We start from the raw sequence: 16,636 nt of genomic DNA, 5'->3' as shown, positions 1-16,636 counted from the left end.
GCGGTGGGAGGTTTTTCACGGCCAGCGTCTCTAGGCTTGATGTCAGATAGGCCGCTCGGTTGGACCGTAACACGGAATTTCTGGGAGAAAGCCGTTACGAAAACCTGGAGGTAATAGGAGGCTTTTGACAGCTTTACAGCTGTGGAGCAAACCTCTGAAAGAAGTACGGGAGAGCGAAACACTTTTTCCCGCTTCAGTAAATGCAAGCATGACAGCGATGGGTAAATCCGTTTCTAAAAAAATTACTTCTATACAAGTAATATACAAGTAATTTTTACTTTCGTACTACAGCATGAGTTGCAATGCCCGGTCGTATTTAATAGCTCACTAGTTGTCAAAATTAGAAAGCACGTGAAGAAACCACTGTGACTGACTTAGCATCATATGTTGCACGTCAAGATGCACGATGTCGATCAGTGTAACGCTGTATTTTACATAACTTTAGGAGCTGAGTAGGTAGCGGTTTTGTATGTACTCACAAAGACTCTTCAGTTGCACTGAGCTTGCCATAAATAACACATTAGTCTGTGTTTTATTTTGGCTTGTTCTACGTGAAGCATATGGAAACCATTAATGCTACTGCCTTTAAAATCGGGGATCGTTTTTCATCGTGTCTCCACAGGCTTCTTACCTCCCATAACTCCTCCAGAAAAATTCTTTCTTTCTCAACTGATGTTGGCCCCCCCTAGAGAACTCTTCAAGAAGACTCCTCGGCAGATTGCTTCAATGGATGTGGGCAACATGGCCCAGTCAGTGGATATAAGTGGCCTTCAGCTGGCATTAGCAGGTAAGGAAGACTTGTGGCTGTGCTTCAGTTACGAATGGAAATGCTAATTGTAACGTGGCTACGAGTTACCTGAGAAACACTCTTGTCTATCCTAAATATGAAAAAGGCTGAACTATGCTTTAGGGTCTTCAAGCCCATGTTCAAGCACATAGAGAAACTTCAAGCAGAGATTACGCCTTAACTGTTTTATCCTACTTAACAAGCAGCTTTTTAAGCATATATGTCACTGCCTTAAACATAAGAGCGTTTTGCAAGTATAGGAAGATTTTAATCTAAAGCTTTGTGGGGAGTTTTTTGGGCGATTTTTTTTGGTGTATTTTTATCCCTTTTCACTCTTTGCGGTATTTCTAGTATGAGAGAACAAGCACAACTGTCACGCACCTGGCAAATTGGCTATTACAATTGTATCTTCAGTTTTATAAAATAAAGTCAGATCTTACAGCGTTAGCTCAAGAGTGGGAAGGTGGTCTACTTTTACTAGATTGAAAAGAAAAGCAATGTGATGCTTATCCTTTTGACAGGAGAAAAGGAGCAGGAACATGATTGTTCCGATCACGTTGACTGATGAGTCACATCTGGAGCTAATCTGAAATAGAAAATATTGTTGGGAACAAGGAGCCAGTTTGAACACCAAAAAATAGTGGTGCAAATGGACCCGCTTGCTTGAAACCTGACCGTCCCACTTCTATATCTGTACAATGTGGTTTACTGCTCTGAGGTCAGGCACTAACGAGGCTTTCTCCGTCCTGCAGTTGTATCTCGGTATCATCATTTTTTCTGTAGAATCTGACACTGACTTGTTATGCTGTGGTATACTGTCCCTTGTTCACAGTGTACAAATGTCCTCTAGTGTCCTCCTTAGCTACTATTTCCAGACTGCGGGATCTTTTGAAAATGCAAATTGAATTACCCTAACATACCGGGTCGCGGGGGAGACAAACCCTTTTGGTTCTTGTTCAGTTCATCCTGTCTGTGTTTTCTAGAATACTTTAGTGCATTCAGATTTTGTGAAACTTCAGGTAACTTGTGATTTTTAGCATAAGGCATATGTGATGCCTTAAAGAAGCCTGGAGTTTTTTCATAGGCTTTTATTTGTTTTCCCCTTGGTACTGTGTTTGCCTTCTGAACAGTTTGTTCTCACTAAAAATGAAACAGGTAGAGAACCTCAAAACTGTAGTTGTATGGATGGGTACTCTAGGCCATGCATTTTGATTTGTCCTTTTTCAAAATAGGAGACACTGATGGCTTAAAAGTACAGTACAAAGTCATTAATGGGGCTTTGCGAAATTAAGCCCTTTAAGATGTGCTTGTATCATTATTTACATAATACAGTAAACGTGCATAATTAATTGCTTACGAGCAGTTGCATGAGTTACATAACAAAACAAGCTGCATCTGAAAAAGCTTCATGCTGTCTTTCTCAAGCTTCTTGCTGTAGCTCCCTAGAATAAATGACAGCTTTCTATTCACTTTCTTAAAAGATAAATCTTTTGCTCATTTTAGTATTGTGATGCTGCTTGACTGTCTATTTGTCGTGTTTCGGAAGGTATGTGAGTTTTCCAGAAGTCTTCAGTATATTTCTTCAGTATATTTCTCCTTATGATTCAATACGCAGGATGAAGCTGTGCTGCTGACAGTGCATAAATACTTGTATTATGGTGCTTAGATACAATGTTTGAGGTGTTGCCTTTACACCCTTTCCCCCCACATTTCACAGAACGTTACAGCTGTAAGACTTGGTGGCCCTTCAAAATTGTGGTCCCCGAGACGAATTCAGGGCTATTTAGAGCAGGATGATTTTGACTTGCTTTAGAATATACCTGCAAAATCAGCTTAAAAAATTTAGAAAGCATTAAATTTTTTTCAATCAGTGTCTCTCTCCTAATCCTTTTTTTGTAAAGGGAGGAAAAAGATACTTGGCTTGTCTTCTGAACTTGAGCTCATTGTGACAATCCATTTGCAGCTGTATGGTGGGTTTTCTAGTTTTGAGTTTTCTTTTTTTGTTTTTAGTGTTTCCTCCCCTCCAAAAAAGGTAGAATGTTGGACTAGAGCATCTTGGAAATGAGTATTAAAACTTGCTTTGTTCTCTTCTCCCTTTGGTCTACAGAAAGTTCATTCAAGCCTCGGTTTCCCCCTATAATTTGGTTTGGCTGATCTGGTGTGTTACCGTATCAAAAATGTCACTTTCTCCTAGTTGCAGGGATGGGTCTTCTGCCAAAGTGCTCATAACTGTTTGTCTGCTAACCCTTATTTGATCTAAGAGTAATTGACCTGTATTAAAGTTAAATTTGTAATACATTGTAGAGCTTTCCTTTAAGAATCAAAGAAAGTTTCTTTTTACCTGTAAAAAGAAAAAAAAAAAAACATCGCTCCATAAGGGAACCTAAGTGTTTGTTTCCAGATTTTTTTTTTTTTAAATTTAAACATCTAAATTCAAGATGCTATATTCTTTCCTGTTAAATCACCATGTCCTAATTCTTGCTTCTGCTTACCTGAAACTGTTGATCCAGCCCTAATTCTTGAAGCAGTGAGGGTGAGCTTTTGAGCTTCAATGCATATAACTAAGGGCTCATGGAGGCTTCTAAAATCAGTGAATTGAAGGACTGTATCTTAAACTTTTGTATTTCTAATTAAGCATCATTAATCATCTGAGATTATGAGGATACAAACAAATTAGTGACTTACTTTTACCGACTGATAGATTTAAGTTCTAGGCTGTAATGAAAAGACTGAAAAAAGATGCCCAATATCTTCTTTCTTTTTTTTTTTTGCCTTTCTCCATAGAACTTCATTTGTTAAATGAACCCTTCTGTTCAATGGCTAAATGAAAGTACTCACAAGCTGGAGTTTGAAACAGTTTATAAAGTAGAAGACATGTTTTATAAACCAGCTCATTTAGACTTTGTTTTTTTGAAAATAACTGAGAAGTATGCTAGTTGTTGCCTTTAACAGAAAAACGTACCCTGCTGTGCTGTTTCAGTGAGCATATATGCAAATGTTTGCATGATCTGAAATAATTGGATAAAGTAGGACAGAAAGCCAAAAAAGAAATTAGCAATGGTTAGTGCTTTGTTTTGATGATCCTTTTGTCACTCACAGTCCCAGCGTCTCTCGTGGATTTGGTTGGAGTCATATGAAACAGTTCATGTGCATGGGAAGCTGGGAAGGGTCAACGTGGCTGCACAAAAAGGAGCAAAGCACACTTCGCTTAGAAGTGATAGGGGCAGTATACTAAATATGACAGCACTACACTTCATTAGTCAGGAAAAGAAGTGGTGTTTAGTTTCATGTGGAACTTTTCCAAGGGATTCCTTGTGTGACACCAACAATTTTGGACTTCAGATTACTTCAGGCTTAATGTGCTGCTTAATGTTCTCTGTTAAGGGGGTGGGGGGGAAGGAGTGTCAGGTGGTGTTCTGTAGTGGGTTTTTTCTGGTTTTTGTCTGTTGGGTTTTGTTTTGGCTTTTTTTTGCCAAAGCCATGGAAAACATGATCTCTCAAAATAGTACAGAGAATACAGAAGATCAGCCATTAAGTCTTCAGATACAGGAGAGTGATAGATTGTGACAGAACACCGCCTAAAAATCTGACAATGCAAGTATTGAGCCCCATAGTTTCTTTTTGGCCAGTTTCTTCAAGTCTTCAGTTGTATATACTAAATTTAATATTATTTTTATGTAACTTGTTTATGTTCTGTAATTTGGCCTTTAAAGGGATAGTTTCAGCTCCTCTCAGGTTTGCTTTAATGACGATGTATGTAGAATCACGTTACAATTAAACTCCATCTCTTTCCACACAAGCACTTGCTGTAGCTTGACAGCGAATGCAAAAGTAGCTTACACAATGCCACTGAAATGTGTTGGATAAATTTGAATAGCTGACTTCAGGTCTAGTATGACCATTATTGTTGCGGAGTCTGTAAGTGTGTCTGTGTAGATTTTTCACTTCCCTGCTCTGAGAAGAAGTGATTGCAAAACTAGGTATAGCATGTGAACTCTTTCAGGACTACCATGTGAATCTACTAATGTGCTTTTTAGATGCAGATTACGTCAGTTACTTACCTTTTCTGAAGTCAAGACTATGTTTCAGATTCACTTCTATTTCTTCTTTGTCCTTGCTGCATGCCTCTGTCTCTTGCCTGTCAGCTGGCACTCTGAGTACTAGCCACCTGACACAGTACTAAATGTCATGTTGGTGTTATCTGGTTTTTTTAAGCTAGCTCTTCTCTAAAGCTGATTGTTTCTCACTACTTTTAGTATTCCAGGCATCTCTTGTTTCAATTTTATGCCTTAATATTATTCTTTCAGAACGTCAGTCCGAGTTGCCAACACAGAGCAAGGCCAGCTTCCCCAGCATTCTCAGTGATCCTGACCCAGATTCTTCCAACTCTGGTTTTGACAGCTCTGTTGCCTCCCAGATCACGGAAGCCTTAGTGAGTGGACCAAAACCTCCTATAGAGAGTATGTGCATTTACACATCTTTGTTTCTGTAACTCATGACATGCTATGTTGTTACGCTTCTCCACATGAAATGTAATGTAATTCAGAAGTATTTTCAAGGTATGAAATGGGAATGAAGATGAATGAAACAGTACAAAACTGTATCAGGCTGTCTCCAGGTCAGACTCCATGGTGTTCACGTTTCCAGTCTTTTAAAAACCTGGAGTCTGTCTTCAAGCTGTTGCTCGTGTTCTCTGTTGGCTAAAACACTGGCTCTGATGACCCTCAGATCTTAGTCCCCTACACTAAGATCTGCATTGACTGTTAACACCTTCCAAGGAAGCAGTTACTGTGGAAGGAAAAAGACCATAGAATCAGTAACTTAGTGATCTGAATCAAGAGGAAAAACACGCTGATGTAACAGGATCACTAAAAATCAGAAATAAATGTTTTTCTGGGAGGCAAATAAGATCGTAATGCTGTTCTCAGTGTTATAATAGCTTAAAGAAACAGGGGCTTCAGGGTCTCCTTTTTGTGCTGATGTAAAACTGAATACCTGAAGCTTAAAAAACGTTTCACATTGTTGCCATTTTAGGTCACTTTCGACCAGAGTTTATTCGACCACCGCCTCCACTCCATATATGTGAAGACGAATTGGCATGGTTAAATCCAATAGAGCCAGATCACACAATTCAGTGGGATAAGTCAATGTGTGTTAAGAACAGCACTGGAGTCGAGATAAAAAGAATCATGGCAAAAGCTTTTAAAAGTCCCTTGACTTCCCCACAGCAAACACAGGTAAGTATCATGCACTTTTCTGTCTAAAATGATTTTCTAACAAGCTATTAACTCATGTATTTTAGAAAACTTGGATCGCTTTAATTGATCAGTGTTTGGATTCAGGAAACTCCAAGGACTTTAAATTGTAAAAACCCAAGAGTTTGGACTTTGGGTTTGTATGAATAAGGGAGAAATCTTTAGATTTCATAGCATTGACTGGACATAGTTACAGTTGATCAATAAGTGGCACCAATATTTTTCTCCGTGGAAAAATCTTCTTACAACAAAGTTGGTCGTGCTTCTGTGGAAGCTTTTGATAAGTAATTATTTCAGAAATGCCAACACCAATTCCCCCCCCCCCAATTTGATAGTATTACCCCTGATTTCGGTGTGCTTTTTTTGATAATCACTATGCTAGCACTATAAAATATCCTTTATTTGCAGAACTTTTTCTGACAACAATGAACTCGAAATTGAGGTTTGTTTCTGCTGGATGGGAAACTAAAGAAGGCGGAAACTTTTCATGGGTTGTTTTTTTTTTCTTCCTTCCTTGCCACCCACTGATGAAAGACTACTAAATGCTTTATTAAAGGTTTTATGGGCACAGTTGCCTTTACATGGAAATTTGAAAGTATACCTCCAGTGTCTTTCAACAGAGATGCCTAAATCTAAAGGGTTGTCATTCTCCTGTAGCTTAGATGTATTATAGCAGTTTCTTCAAGCAGTAATGTGAATAGTTAAGAAAAAACAAAAACCCTGAGTCTTGTCTTTTCTTTACAGCTCCTTGGAGAATTGGAAAAGGACCCCAAGCTTGTTTACCATATTGGTCTCACTCCTGCCAAATTGCCAGACCTGGTTGAAAACAATCCTTTAGTAGCTATAGAAATGTTGCTGAAACTGATGCAGTCTAGTCAGATAACAGAGTATTTTTCTGTCTTGGTCAATATGGACATGTCCTTGCATTCAATGGAAGTTGTAAATCGGTGAGTACTATCTCAAATCTAAGAAGGTTTCCTTAAGTATGTAAAATAAATAACTGAACAGTTATTAAGTGATTATGAGGCTGGCCACAGGGCTGTGTTTGGGTGCATTCCAAAGACTACCAAAAGTAACAGGAATTGAAGAAACGACTAGTCAGATTACAGTGAAGGAAAAGAGTATCAAAACTATCATTCCCTTTTCAATTTCTCTGTGCTGTTTGTGTTGTGTGTTTGGTTTTTTTTTCAATACTCTTATTTAATAATAAGACTTACTGTGCTCTGATTAATCTTGCAGAGGAAGAGAGTGCTGTGGATTTGTTGCTTTCTATGACTACTGGACTGTCTAAGTCTGCTTCTTTTATAACGGCTTTACTTGCTTTTTGTGTAGTTCCTTATTGATGGTGTCTGTAGTTGTGGAAAAAAACCTCTTATTTTATTTCAGAATAAGTTTGTAAAGTTAGCTGTGGGTTGGTAATAAAGAATTGAACCTCTCGAACATCTTCAGTGCTAAGTTCAGAGAACGCTGCCAATTTTTAAGTTCCTTTTTACAGCAGTGCTATTTTAAAATATTACTGTAATGTTATCAGCTTCCTATTAGCAGTAGCAAAACTGCAACTTAACAGGAAAAAAATCCACAATTTCCCAGTACATGCCATATTTTACCATATTAGGTATGGTAAAAAGCACATTTCTTGCACAGGTGCTATGCTAGTTAATCTTTCAGTCCCTGCTCCACGAATGCAGAGGCTCATTCAAAGAAAACACTGTGTTACTCTTTAATATTAGCAAAGTGTTTCTACTTTGAAGAGAATGGGGAAATACGTATTCTGTTGTGGATAACTTCAACTGGAGTTGATAATTACTAGAAAAATCATTATATCAAACTGTTTGATACGTTCAGCTCAAAACAGTATTTAAAATGGTTATCGCTAAGGGAGTTCTGTCACTGCAATCTACAGTATGCCTGAAGTTTTATTCAGACATCAGGTTCCTGGTTAATATATAAATTTCACTAGCAAGTACATGTCCTATGGCCCAGGAAGCTGCAAGTTTACTTACTGACTTGCAAAATGACCAGTTACTGGATGTGTATGGTTTTGTCACTGTAGTGACTGTCTCTCCCTCTAAGGGGTCACAATCTAGTCGTTCCTGATGAATAATTCATGTTCTTTTCTCATATCTTAAAAATTAGCCTCATCTCTAGCTTCTGTCTTCTCTTTCAACTGAGGTGGCAGCTGTGTTTTATTAGGACATCTGGAAATGTTCGTTTTGATCATTCTTGAGGTATGCTTGTGTGAAAGACAGAAGACTACAGTGGCACAAAGAGCAGTTATTGTGAGAATCCTCCACAAGAAGTTAATGCCACACAGCTAATCTGCTTAAACGCAACTTGCATTCCTGATGTGGCGTAAGTGAACAAAAGGTGGCATTGTTAAATAGCCATCCTGCTTTACGTTCACGCCCTGTCTTCATTGGGAGTAACTCCTGCATATAGGTACAACCCATTTTCTTAACAGAATGCTCGCCCTTTCAGTGGGAAAACTTCTCAGACAGCTAATCCCCACAAACTACAAAAGTCCATCTCTCCCACTTACTTTCTTCTATTTCTTGGCAATTGCTGAATGTAAACTACCAAATCAGCCTTGTTCAGCAGTCTCTTTGCAGCAGAGTTGAATTGCACCTTAAGTTATCATTTGAGGAAAGAAACGTTTCTGAAATAAATCCCTCCCTACTGGTGCAGACTGACAGCAGTTACTGCCCTGAAGTTGGGCTAATGATCACAACATGGAGAAATAGTGGTAAGGAAAGAGCTTTTAATCCTGTCCAGGATAGCTACACCACCAGTCAGGCATGCTGATTCTCCCACAGCGTAACTACCAGAGGAAAAACTTTTCTCAAACTTCAAAATGACTGTCAGTGCAAACAGGGAGACACCGATTTTTAAGTGAAATAAGACAAAAACTTTAAACTGAAATGTCTAAAACATGCACTGTTTTCCCTATTGCCCCCCCCCTTTCACTACTTGAGATAGGACTGTGATTAGAGTTACTTCGGTCAAATTCTGTTGTAACTTTATGGCAGTTCTACATCTCGTGTATGTTGTTATCTTGAGAGCTGTATTGCTTTATCAGTTAAGAAACAGTGGCAGCTCAAATACTTTAGTAGTCAGTATTATTAAACCACAAATAGGTGTGCTTTGCTGTTAACCCTTAAAATACCAGTACCATTCTTTGATGCCATAGTTCTCCAATTCTTCTGTAGTAAGAAGCTTCTGAGATTATTGTGCGTCATTAATTTAGTTAACATTTTCATCTAGCCAGGGTCTCTTTTATTTGAGCTGTAGATATTCATGTTGTTTCAGTTCCTAGGACTAAAATGTGGATCTGAAGGAACTAAGGAAACTGATCTTTTGCCGTAACAAAGGAGTTACTCTGGTTGTATACTTAAGGAAGGAGTGCAGCATCTAGATTCAGTACCTAAAATTCAAATATGAATAAGCAAAACTGTATTGTAGTGCTTATTGCAGAAGAATCTTGGTACTCAGACAGCTTGGGGACTTCATCATAAATTGGAAACTAGTATCATTGACTCATTTGTGTAATATATAGCAAATGTTTGTAGGTGTGTCAAATATACTAGAAACCAATCTAACTCAGCTTCTGTACTGTGTCAGAGTTAAAAAAAAAAGTTTTGGACTCTTAATGAAGAAATTTAAGTGATTAGAAATACGTCTGTGGAAGCTGTCAGAAATCAGCTCGGTATGACATGACTGGGAGTAAACTAATATCACAGGTCTAACTCATCCGTTTTGCAATGGAATCACTAGATTTATGGCTTCGTAAACCACTGGATATTTTTAATTTGGACAGGCTTACTACTGCAGTTGATCTCCCGCCTGAATTTATTCATCTTTATATCTCCAATTGTATCTCCACCTGTGAACAGATTAAAGACAAATATATGCAGGTGAGTACTTCACTAAATTGGTTAGGAAAAAAGGTCCCATATATTGCTTTGTGTAATACGTGCCGAGATTTTATAAGGCTGATAGCATTAAGTTATTCTATCTTACTGCTTCTTTATTTCAAAGGCACTTTTTTTTTTTCCTAACACACTATGCAGTTCTTTAGTGTTTAACAGATGTTTCTTCACCTTTTTACGAGACTTCACAGGTAATTACTGTTCCCTGTTTTTCTGTAGACATAATACACTTCTCCCTGGCAAAACTGCAGTTTTATGTGACTGAGGTCCTTACATGCAGAAGGTTTACCTGTCACTCAGTGTGCCTTTTCTTCACCCCCAGTATTAGTTGTTTGCCTTCTGCTTAGTTTTAAGCTTCAAGTTTCTTTTCTGTATGAGTGTGCCCACCACTCCCAGACCTTTGAGGTGATGTTACAAAACTCGCATGGAAGTCTTGCCCTTCAGTCATGACCATTACTGACCTACAACAGCTTGCGGATCTCCTCAAAGACCTAAAACCCTTCTGTTTTCTGTCTTCCTAAAACACCATACTCTCTGCTTCCCAAGCCTGTCATACTTCCTCAGTACCAGCATGCAAGTTGTAGTCACTTCAAGGATCTTTAACCCTGGGGAGATTTCCACACCTTTGGCACACAAGGTTGTCTACATGCTGTGCGAGGTACTTCCTTCTATCCTAAACTGATCTGTTGGTTTCACCAAGTGCCCGGTAGAACTTGTTTTCTTGGATACGTCATTGGTGAAAAACAGTTCCATGTTCAGTTTACCCGAGGCTTTGTGAATCTTGACCAAGTCCTGCCTCAGCTTTTTCCTCTCAATACTGAAGGACTGCAACCTCTTTAGTCTCTTGCAACAAGGCAGCTGTTCCTTTCCCTTATGCTTTTTTGGTGTCCTTCTCTAGTGCCTTCTCTAGCTCTATTGTATCCTTAAGCTGCAGAGACGAAAATTATGTGCAGTATGCAGGATATGGGTGCTGTGTGGGTTTAGATAGCAGCAAAAACCCCTCTGTCTTGTTCTCAGTACCCTTCCAGATGATGGCTAACCATTTGTTAGCTTTTGGTGGCTGCTGATGCTTCTTTGCTTTGGGACTCTGCCAGATACACACGGGTGGCTTGATCTGTGACCTGCTGAATAGCTGTGCCTATTACGTTTGGTAGCAGAATAGGAAAATAGCAGCAGACCTGGGCTGCAGCTGAGAGTATGACCACAGAGTGGGACACTGTGCTCGAAGGGGCTGCTGAGAGAATAGCTGTGCCTATTACGTTTGGTAGCAGAATAGGAAAATAGCAGCAGACCTGGGCTGCAGCTGAGAATATGACCACAGAGCTCAAAGGGCCTGCTGAGAGCATATAGCAGCTGTGCTTCAGGCACACGGGACAAAAAAGAACAGAGGGTCAAGGAACATATACTGATCACCAAGTAGCATGCGAAGCTTGTGAGATCTAACATTTGTTAATACTGTGTATGAGGCCTCACAGCAACTGAGACACAAGATGTTTTGTTTGAAAAGCATGGTACAAAACCACTCCTATTGGAAGTGAAAGAGGCATGATCCTCAGAGACTGGGAGTCAGCCAGCATCTTGCATTTGTACTTTTATTCTGAGTTTCATGTTCCTCGGTTATTACTCTTGTAATTTAATTTGTGTTGTAGAGAAAACGTGATGCCTTTTGATTGCAGTGAAGGAAATAATAACTTGTTCAGTTTCTGAATTCTCTTGGTATAGGTAGCAAATTTTGCAGTAGTAAGCTCAGTTCCTGTAAAAATAGTTGGCAATTTATTTTCAGTGTCAAATAATCTAAAATACTTTGGACACTTAATATCTATCAAGTCCCCTCAGTTCTGTCTGATAAACATTGTTCATGTATATAGTTGCTTTTAGAGCAAGGTTTGGGTTCAACTCTTTCTCACAACGTGAACTGTGAGACCACTTTAATGATAAAGTAAGATCTGCTTTTGTCCTTGAGGACAAATGTACTCTGTGTAAAGCAGACGGTTAGTGACTGGATCGGTGGATGACAAATTGTAGGTGCCAGTTCCTAGGTCTCCACCTCCCAACTCCCAGCGTGCTCTACAAGGTGTTACCTAAGCAGCCCTTAGGAAGGAGAAACACTTCCGAGATCCCATCTTTTCACTGGAGCAGGTGGAAAATCACAGCTCATAGCCATGAGCTCGGAAGTGTCTTCTTGGGTTAGGTGTCCCTGGTATTGTCTTTCCTTCTAAGACAGAGCAAGAGGGTCACGTGCTAATTCAGCAATAGAGCACTTCCCACAGAGCAAGTTTGGGATCAGTTCTGCTGCTATCACTTCCCAGCTGGAGTGCCTTAATCATGTGGTGACTGGGGAATTTTGAGAGGTGAAGCTTGTTCATTTTTCTTTATGGTGTTATTGTAGAAAATAAGACTAAGCAAGAGGGGTGACCCTAGTGATGACATCATCTTGGGCTATGATCCCTTCTCTCTGACTTTATTCAGAGATTGCATAATAAAGAAACTAAGTACAGTGCATATGTAGATCTGGTGCTTCATTGGTGCATGGGATTAGTCTTGAGGAAGCTCCCATATCTGGAAGTAAAGTACTATACAGCAGAGGAGTCAATTTTTTTAAATACAGTAGCAGTATGGGAGGTAGAAAAGTAGGGGCAGCACGTACAAAGCTTGGGAACAAGGCTACTGCTGAAGCTAAATTGCTCCTGGTGTAAAGTACTATACAGCAGAGTCAATTTTTTTAAATACAGTAGCAGTATGGGAGGTAGAAAAGTAGGGGCAGCACGTACAAAGCTTGGGAACAAGGCTACTGCTGAAGCTAAATTGCTCCTGGTAGCCTCGGTTGTGCTGCTGAGGGCCAACAGTCCTTTAACTGACTTGGTTGCAAACATTTATTTGGATTATGAAACTGTATCTCTTCTGTTTCAGAACCGCCTGGTACGTCTCGTTTGTGTCTTTCTTCAGTCTTTAATCAGAAACAAAATTATTAATGTACAGGACTTGTTTATAGAAGTGCAAGCATTCTGTATTGAGTTCAGTCGGATACGAGAAGCAGCTGGCCTTTTCAGATTGCTGAAGACACTAGACACTGGGGAAAATCCATCAGAGACAAAAACATCAAAATAAAACCACTGTGTCACTGGCAAAAAAAAAAATTGAACCCTGCCAGTGTTCTATACCAATTACTTGTATATTTTAAACTTAAATCACTGGATTAATGATGTAATACACTATAAATAGCATTTTATGCATTTAAACAATAAATGCTGCTTTTTCTGATACACATGCTTGAGTTTGTGAAATGCGTTAGGCCTTACACTTATGCTATTTTTGACTGTGGGTTAAGCTCTGTATGTCATATGCATATCCTGAACTACAGGCTCTAATTCCAGAGCGGATGTCAATGATACTTGCCATTTCATAGCAAATTTAAGTATTAATGTGGCACTTGCTGTCTTTGTGTCCAAAAGTCAACTTGTATCAAAGTAAGTAACTTCAGTTCCTGTTTGCCCTTTCTTCACTGTGTAAGACCTTCTAGAAGCTGGATACAACTTCTAATGATGCATGCTGTTTTTGTCGAGTAAGGGAGAGTCTGTCTTGATGTCTAGAAAAAGCTAAAGGCTTATCTTTACATGGCAGAAATGAAGCGTTGGATGCTGTAGGCTCAGAGCGGTACTTTTTCTTCTCAGGATCGCTGAATTTTTCCAGAATACTGGCCTCATACCATCAGTAGTTGAAGTACCACACCTATTTCACGCTTGTAAGAATGTTTCCCTGAGGAAAGATGATCCCATTTCATCCATAAAAATCTCAAGTCATGAGCCTCTTCTCACTTCAAAACTTGCATAGGCAATTGCTCTGTGGCTACCAAAATTAAAATAGCCTCTTCCTTCTAAAGCATATAGTCAGCGTACCATTCAGGTGTTAGATGTCAGGTGATGGGGAAACTGGGGAAGGAGTCTGCTAAAGTATTATTTTAAGCAGATAGTAGAATAGCTGCTGTTATTTTCATGAAAAGGAAAAGAAATTGAAAAGCTAGCTAATTCTAATTTAATGCTGCTTGATAAAACGAAAGCTGTTTTAAATCTGCATCTGCTTCTCAAATTTTTATGAAGTACAAGATCAATAATGCAAGGTCAAGACTGTCTTTTAGGTTTCTCTTTCCAAGTAATTTAAGTTGCTAAATTGCTTGGATTGAAAAATCCCATCCTCACACAGCATAATCTTCTGGTAAGAAGTCCTGTGAGAAGTGTTCTCCAGTCATCAGGGGTTAGACTTGTATAGCTTCCCAGAGTTAAGATGTATTAGGCCAACTAAAGTAGCATTTAAGGTCTTTTCCAATTCTAGACATTCCTTCTAAACCCCAAGACATTTGCTATAAGTCATTGTTAGCAGCAAGAGTTAACCTAGCTTGTGCACCAAATTTGTACCTTAATGCTTTATATCTGCTAAAGATGAAGTACAATTTGACTATCTTCTATATACTAGTACCCCTCTTCAAAAACATGGTCAAAAAACCACTTTTTATAGTTGTTAGGCTTTTGTTTGGAACGTAGTACTACAGCTTACAACAAAGTAATAGGCTTCATCAGAAAACTGATTACTACTGCTTCAAGGCATTGCAATTACCTTATGATTTACAGAATTACTTTAAAAGAATTTAAGCCTTGCAAAAAAAAAAAAAAGTAGGTTGCTACTATGGTGTTACAGCAAAAGCCTAGCGGTTCTTATTCTTCACAGTATTTGCTTGAGTTGTACTGACATATGTAAATCCCCAGACTTGTCCTGTAACTAAAAAAATTATCAATCATTAAGAAACCATCATGATTTTTATCACAGGCATTTCTGTAATATATTTCTATACTTGGGAAATAGGCACAGCCCATTAATTTCAGAGCCCTGTGCATTGATGAAAACACTCAAACTTGTTACTGAATTTGCTGTATACTTCCACGTTGTTTGCTTTTTAGGAGGGAAGTTTCCCACTTTCCCTAGTGTGTTGGGTTTACATGGCAAGGTGTGGGGGGGGAAACACAGGACTGCAGGGTAGCCTCTGTGAGGAGAGGCCAGAGCTGCCCTGTGCCAGACCCAACCATGGCACAGGTGAGCCCCTCAAGCCAGGGCTAGCTAGTAACTCCAGGTACCCCATAGAGAAGATCCACACTGGAGCAGTTCTTCAAGAACTGCAGCCCATGGTAGGGACCCCACACTGAAGCAGGGAAACAGTGTGAGGAAGGAACAGCAGAGACCAAATGTTACACAGTGACCACAACCTTCCTTCCCCAGCCCCCCACCTCCCCCACCCCCCCCCCACCACTCACAGGGAAGGGAAAGGTAGAAGGGTCAGGAGTGAAGCAGTAAAGGTGAGCCTAGGAAGACCAGGGGGAAAGAAAGGTGGTTTTAGTTTTCTCCTTGTTTCTCACTATCCTACTCGATTTTTAAAATGGCAGTAAGTTAAATTTAATCTTCATCAAGTCTGTTTTGCCTGTGATGGTAACTGTTCCATCTTGACCCATGAGTTTTTCCATCTTATTTTCTTCCCCTACCCTATTGAGGGGGGAGAGTGAGAGCAGCGAGTCAAGGTTAACCCACCCCCCCCCAGGTATTGGTTACATGGGGAAAACTCTACATGCAGAAAGGATCTCCCCCTTAGCTACCCAGCATGAAGTTAAGCTTGTTTTGTGCTGTGCTACTTGAGTGTCTCAGATCCACTTACATAAGCATAGCAAAGAAAACAAAATCCTCAAGCTTCTCAGACATTGCTTTTTAAAAGGTCTGTATAATTTATTATGGAATTTGAGCTTTTAGCCATTAAGTTACAACAACAATGCATAACGACATTCTTACAGTTGTACATACACAATGGAAAAGACTTAGCCCAGTGCTTAATCCAAACAATGCAACCAAGTTAGTACAAGGTGACCATAAAAGACAGTCAATTGTGAATAGTTGTTGACAGACTAGCAAGTTCAAATGGTTCTCTGCAGTTACCTTTATAGTAGAAGTAATGGCTTCAAAGTTTTGGACTTAAGCTTCAGACTAACAAGACAATGGAAACTCAAATTATTTTGCTCTTCTGAACTGAGTAGGATATGCTCATTTAAAAATGCAGTATCATTACTTTTCACCATCTGAAACATGGTATCTTCAGGTGCAATGGAAGATTTTGCTCTTCTGAACTGAGTAGGATATGCTCATTTAAAAATGCAGTATCATTACCATGTTTCAGATGGTGAAAAGTATCTTCAGGTTCAATGGAAGTATAGTGGACGTTTTCCAGGCAATGCATTCTTCACACAAACACATGCAATTATAGAGACATTCTACTTTTAAAACTTTCTCAAATCGAGTTTTGCAATACAGCAGGATATCTGAGGAGAGAGATCAGGATCCATACTGAACAAAAACAAAAGCCTTCAGCTTGATTTGTGCATGTTTAATCTACAATTCCAATTCCCAAATCTTCACATATCACCTGAGAGAGAAAAGAACACATCTAGTAAAGATCAGTCTCGAGGACAGAAGACATTACAATTTTTACAGCCATTCATGTTAAAAAAAAAAAATGCTGCTGCCATCTTCCATTTCAGGAATTGTAATTCACCATTGCCCTATGATAAAACTGCACCTCTTCACCTTACCCAAGGGGGCAGTCTTGCTCTTCCCTCCCCCACCCCAACTCCTCA

At 39.3% G+C, this 16,636-nt stretch overlaps 1 protein-coding gene and 1 long non-coding RNA gene across 2 annotated transcripts; both read left to right on the top strand.

The window, feature by feature from the left end:
• The first annotated feature begins 399 nt into the window (after window positions 1–399).
• Window positions 400–13,231, top strand: CNOT11 (CCR4-NOT transcription complex subunit 11). The gene is made up of 7 exons (XM_009276170.1): window positions 400–418; window positions 623–787; window positions 5,095–5,247; window positions 5,822–6,024; window positions 6,787–6,989; window positions 9,857–9,953; window positions 12,879–13,231. Exons 1-7 carry the CDS (start codon window positions 400–402, stop codon window positions 13,074–13,076), a joined length of 1,038 nt encoding a protein of 345 aa, XP_009274445.1. The 3' UTR covers window positions 13,077–13,231.
• A 2,486-nt stretch (window positions 13,232–15,717) lies between these two features.
• Window positions 15,718–16,263, top strand: LOC109279378. Its single transcript, XR_002086140.1, has 2 exons — window positions 15,718–16,101; window positions 16,200–16,263. It is a non-coding gene; the product is annotated as an uncharacterized LOC109279378 (long non-coding RNA).
• The last annotated feature ends 373 nt before the right edge of the window (window positions 16,264–16,636 follow it).

Source organism: Aptenodytes forsteri, unplaced genomic scaffold (assembly GCF_000699145.1).
Source record: "Aptenodytes forsteri isolate BGI_AS27 unplaced genomic scaffold, ASM69914v1 Scaffold96, whole genome shotgun sequence".
NCBI classification, from domain to species: Eukaryota; Metazoa; Chordata; class Aves; order Sphenisciformes; family Spheniscidae; genus Aptenodytes; species Aptenodytes forsteri.
This window is presented reverse-complemented; position numbering and strand designations above follow the sequence as displayed.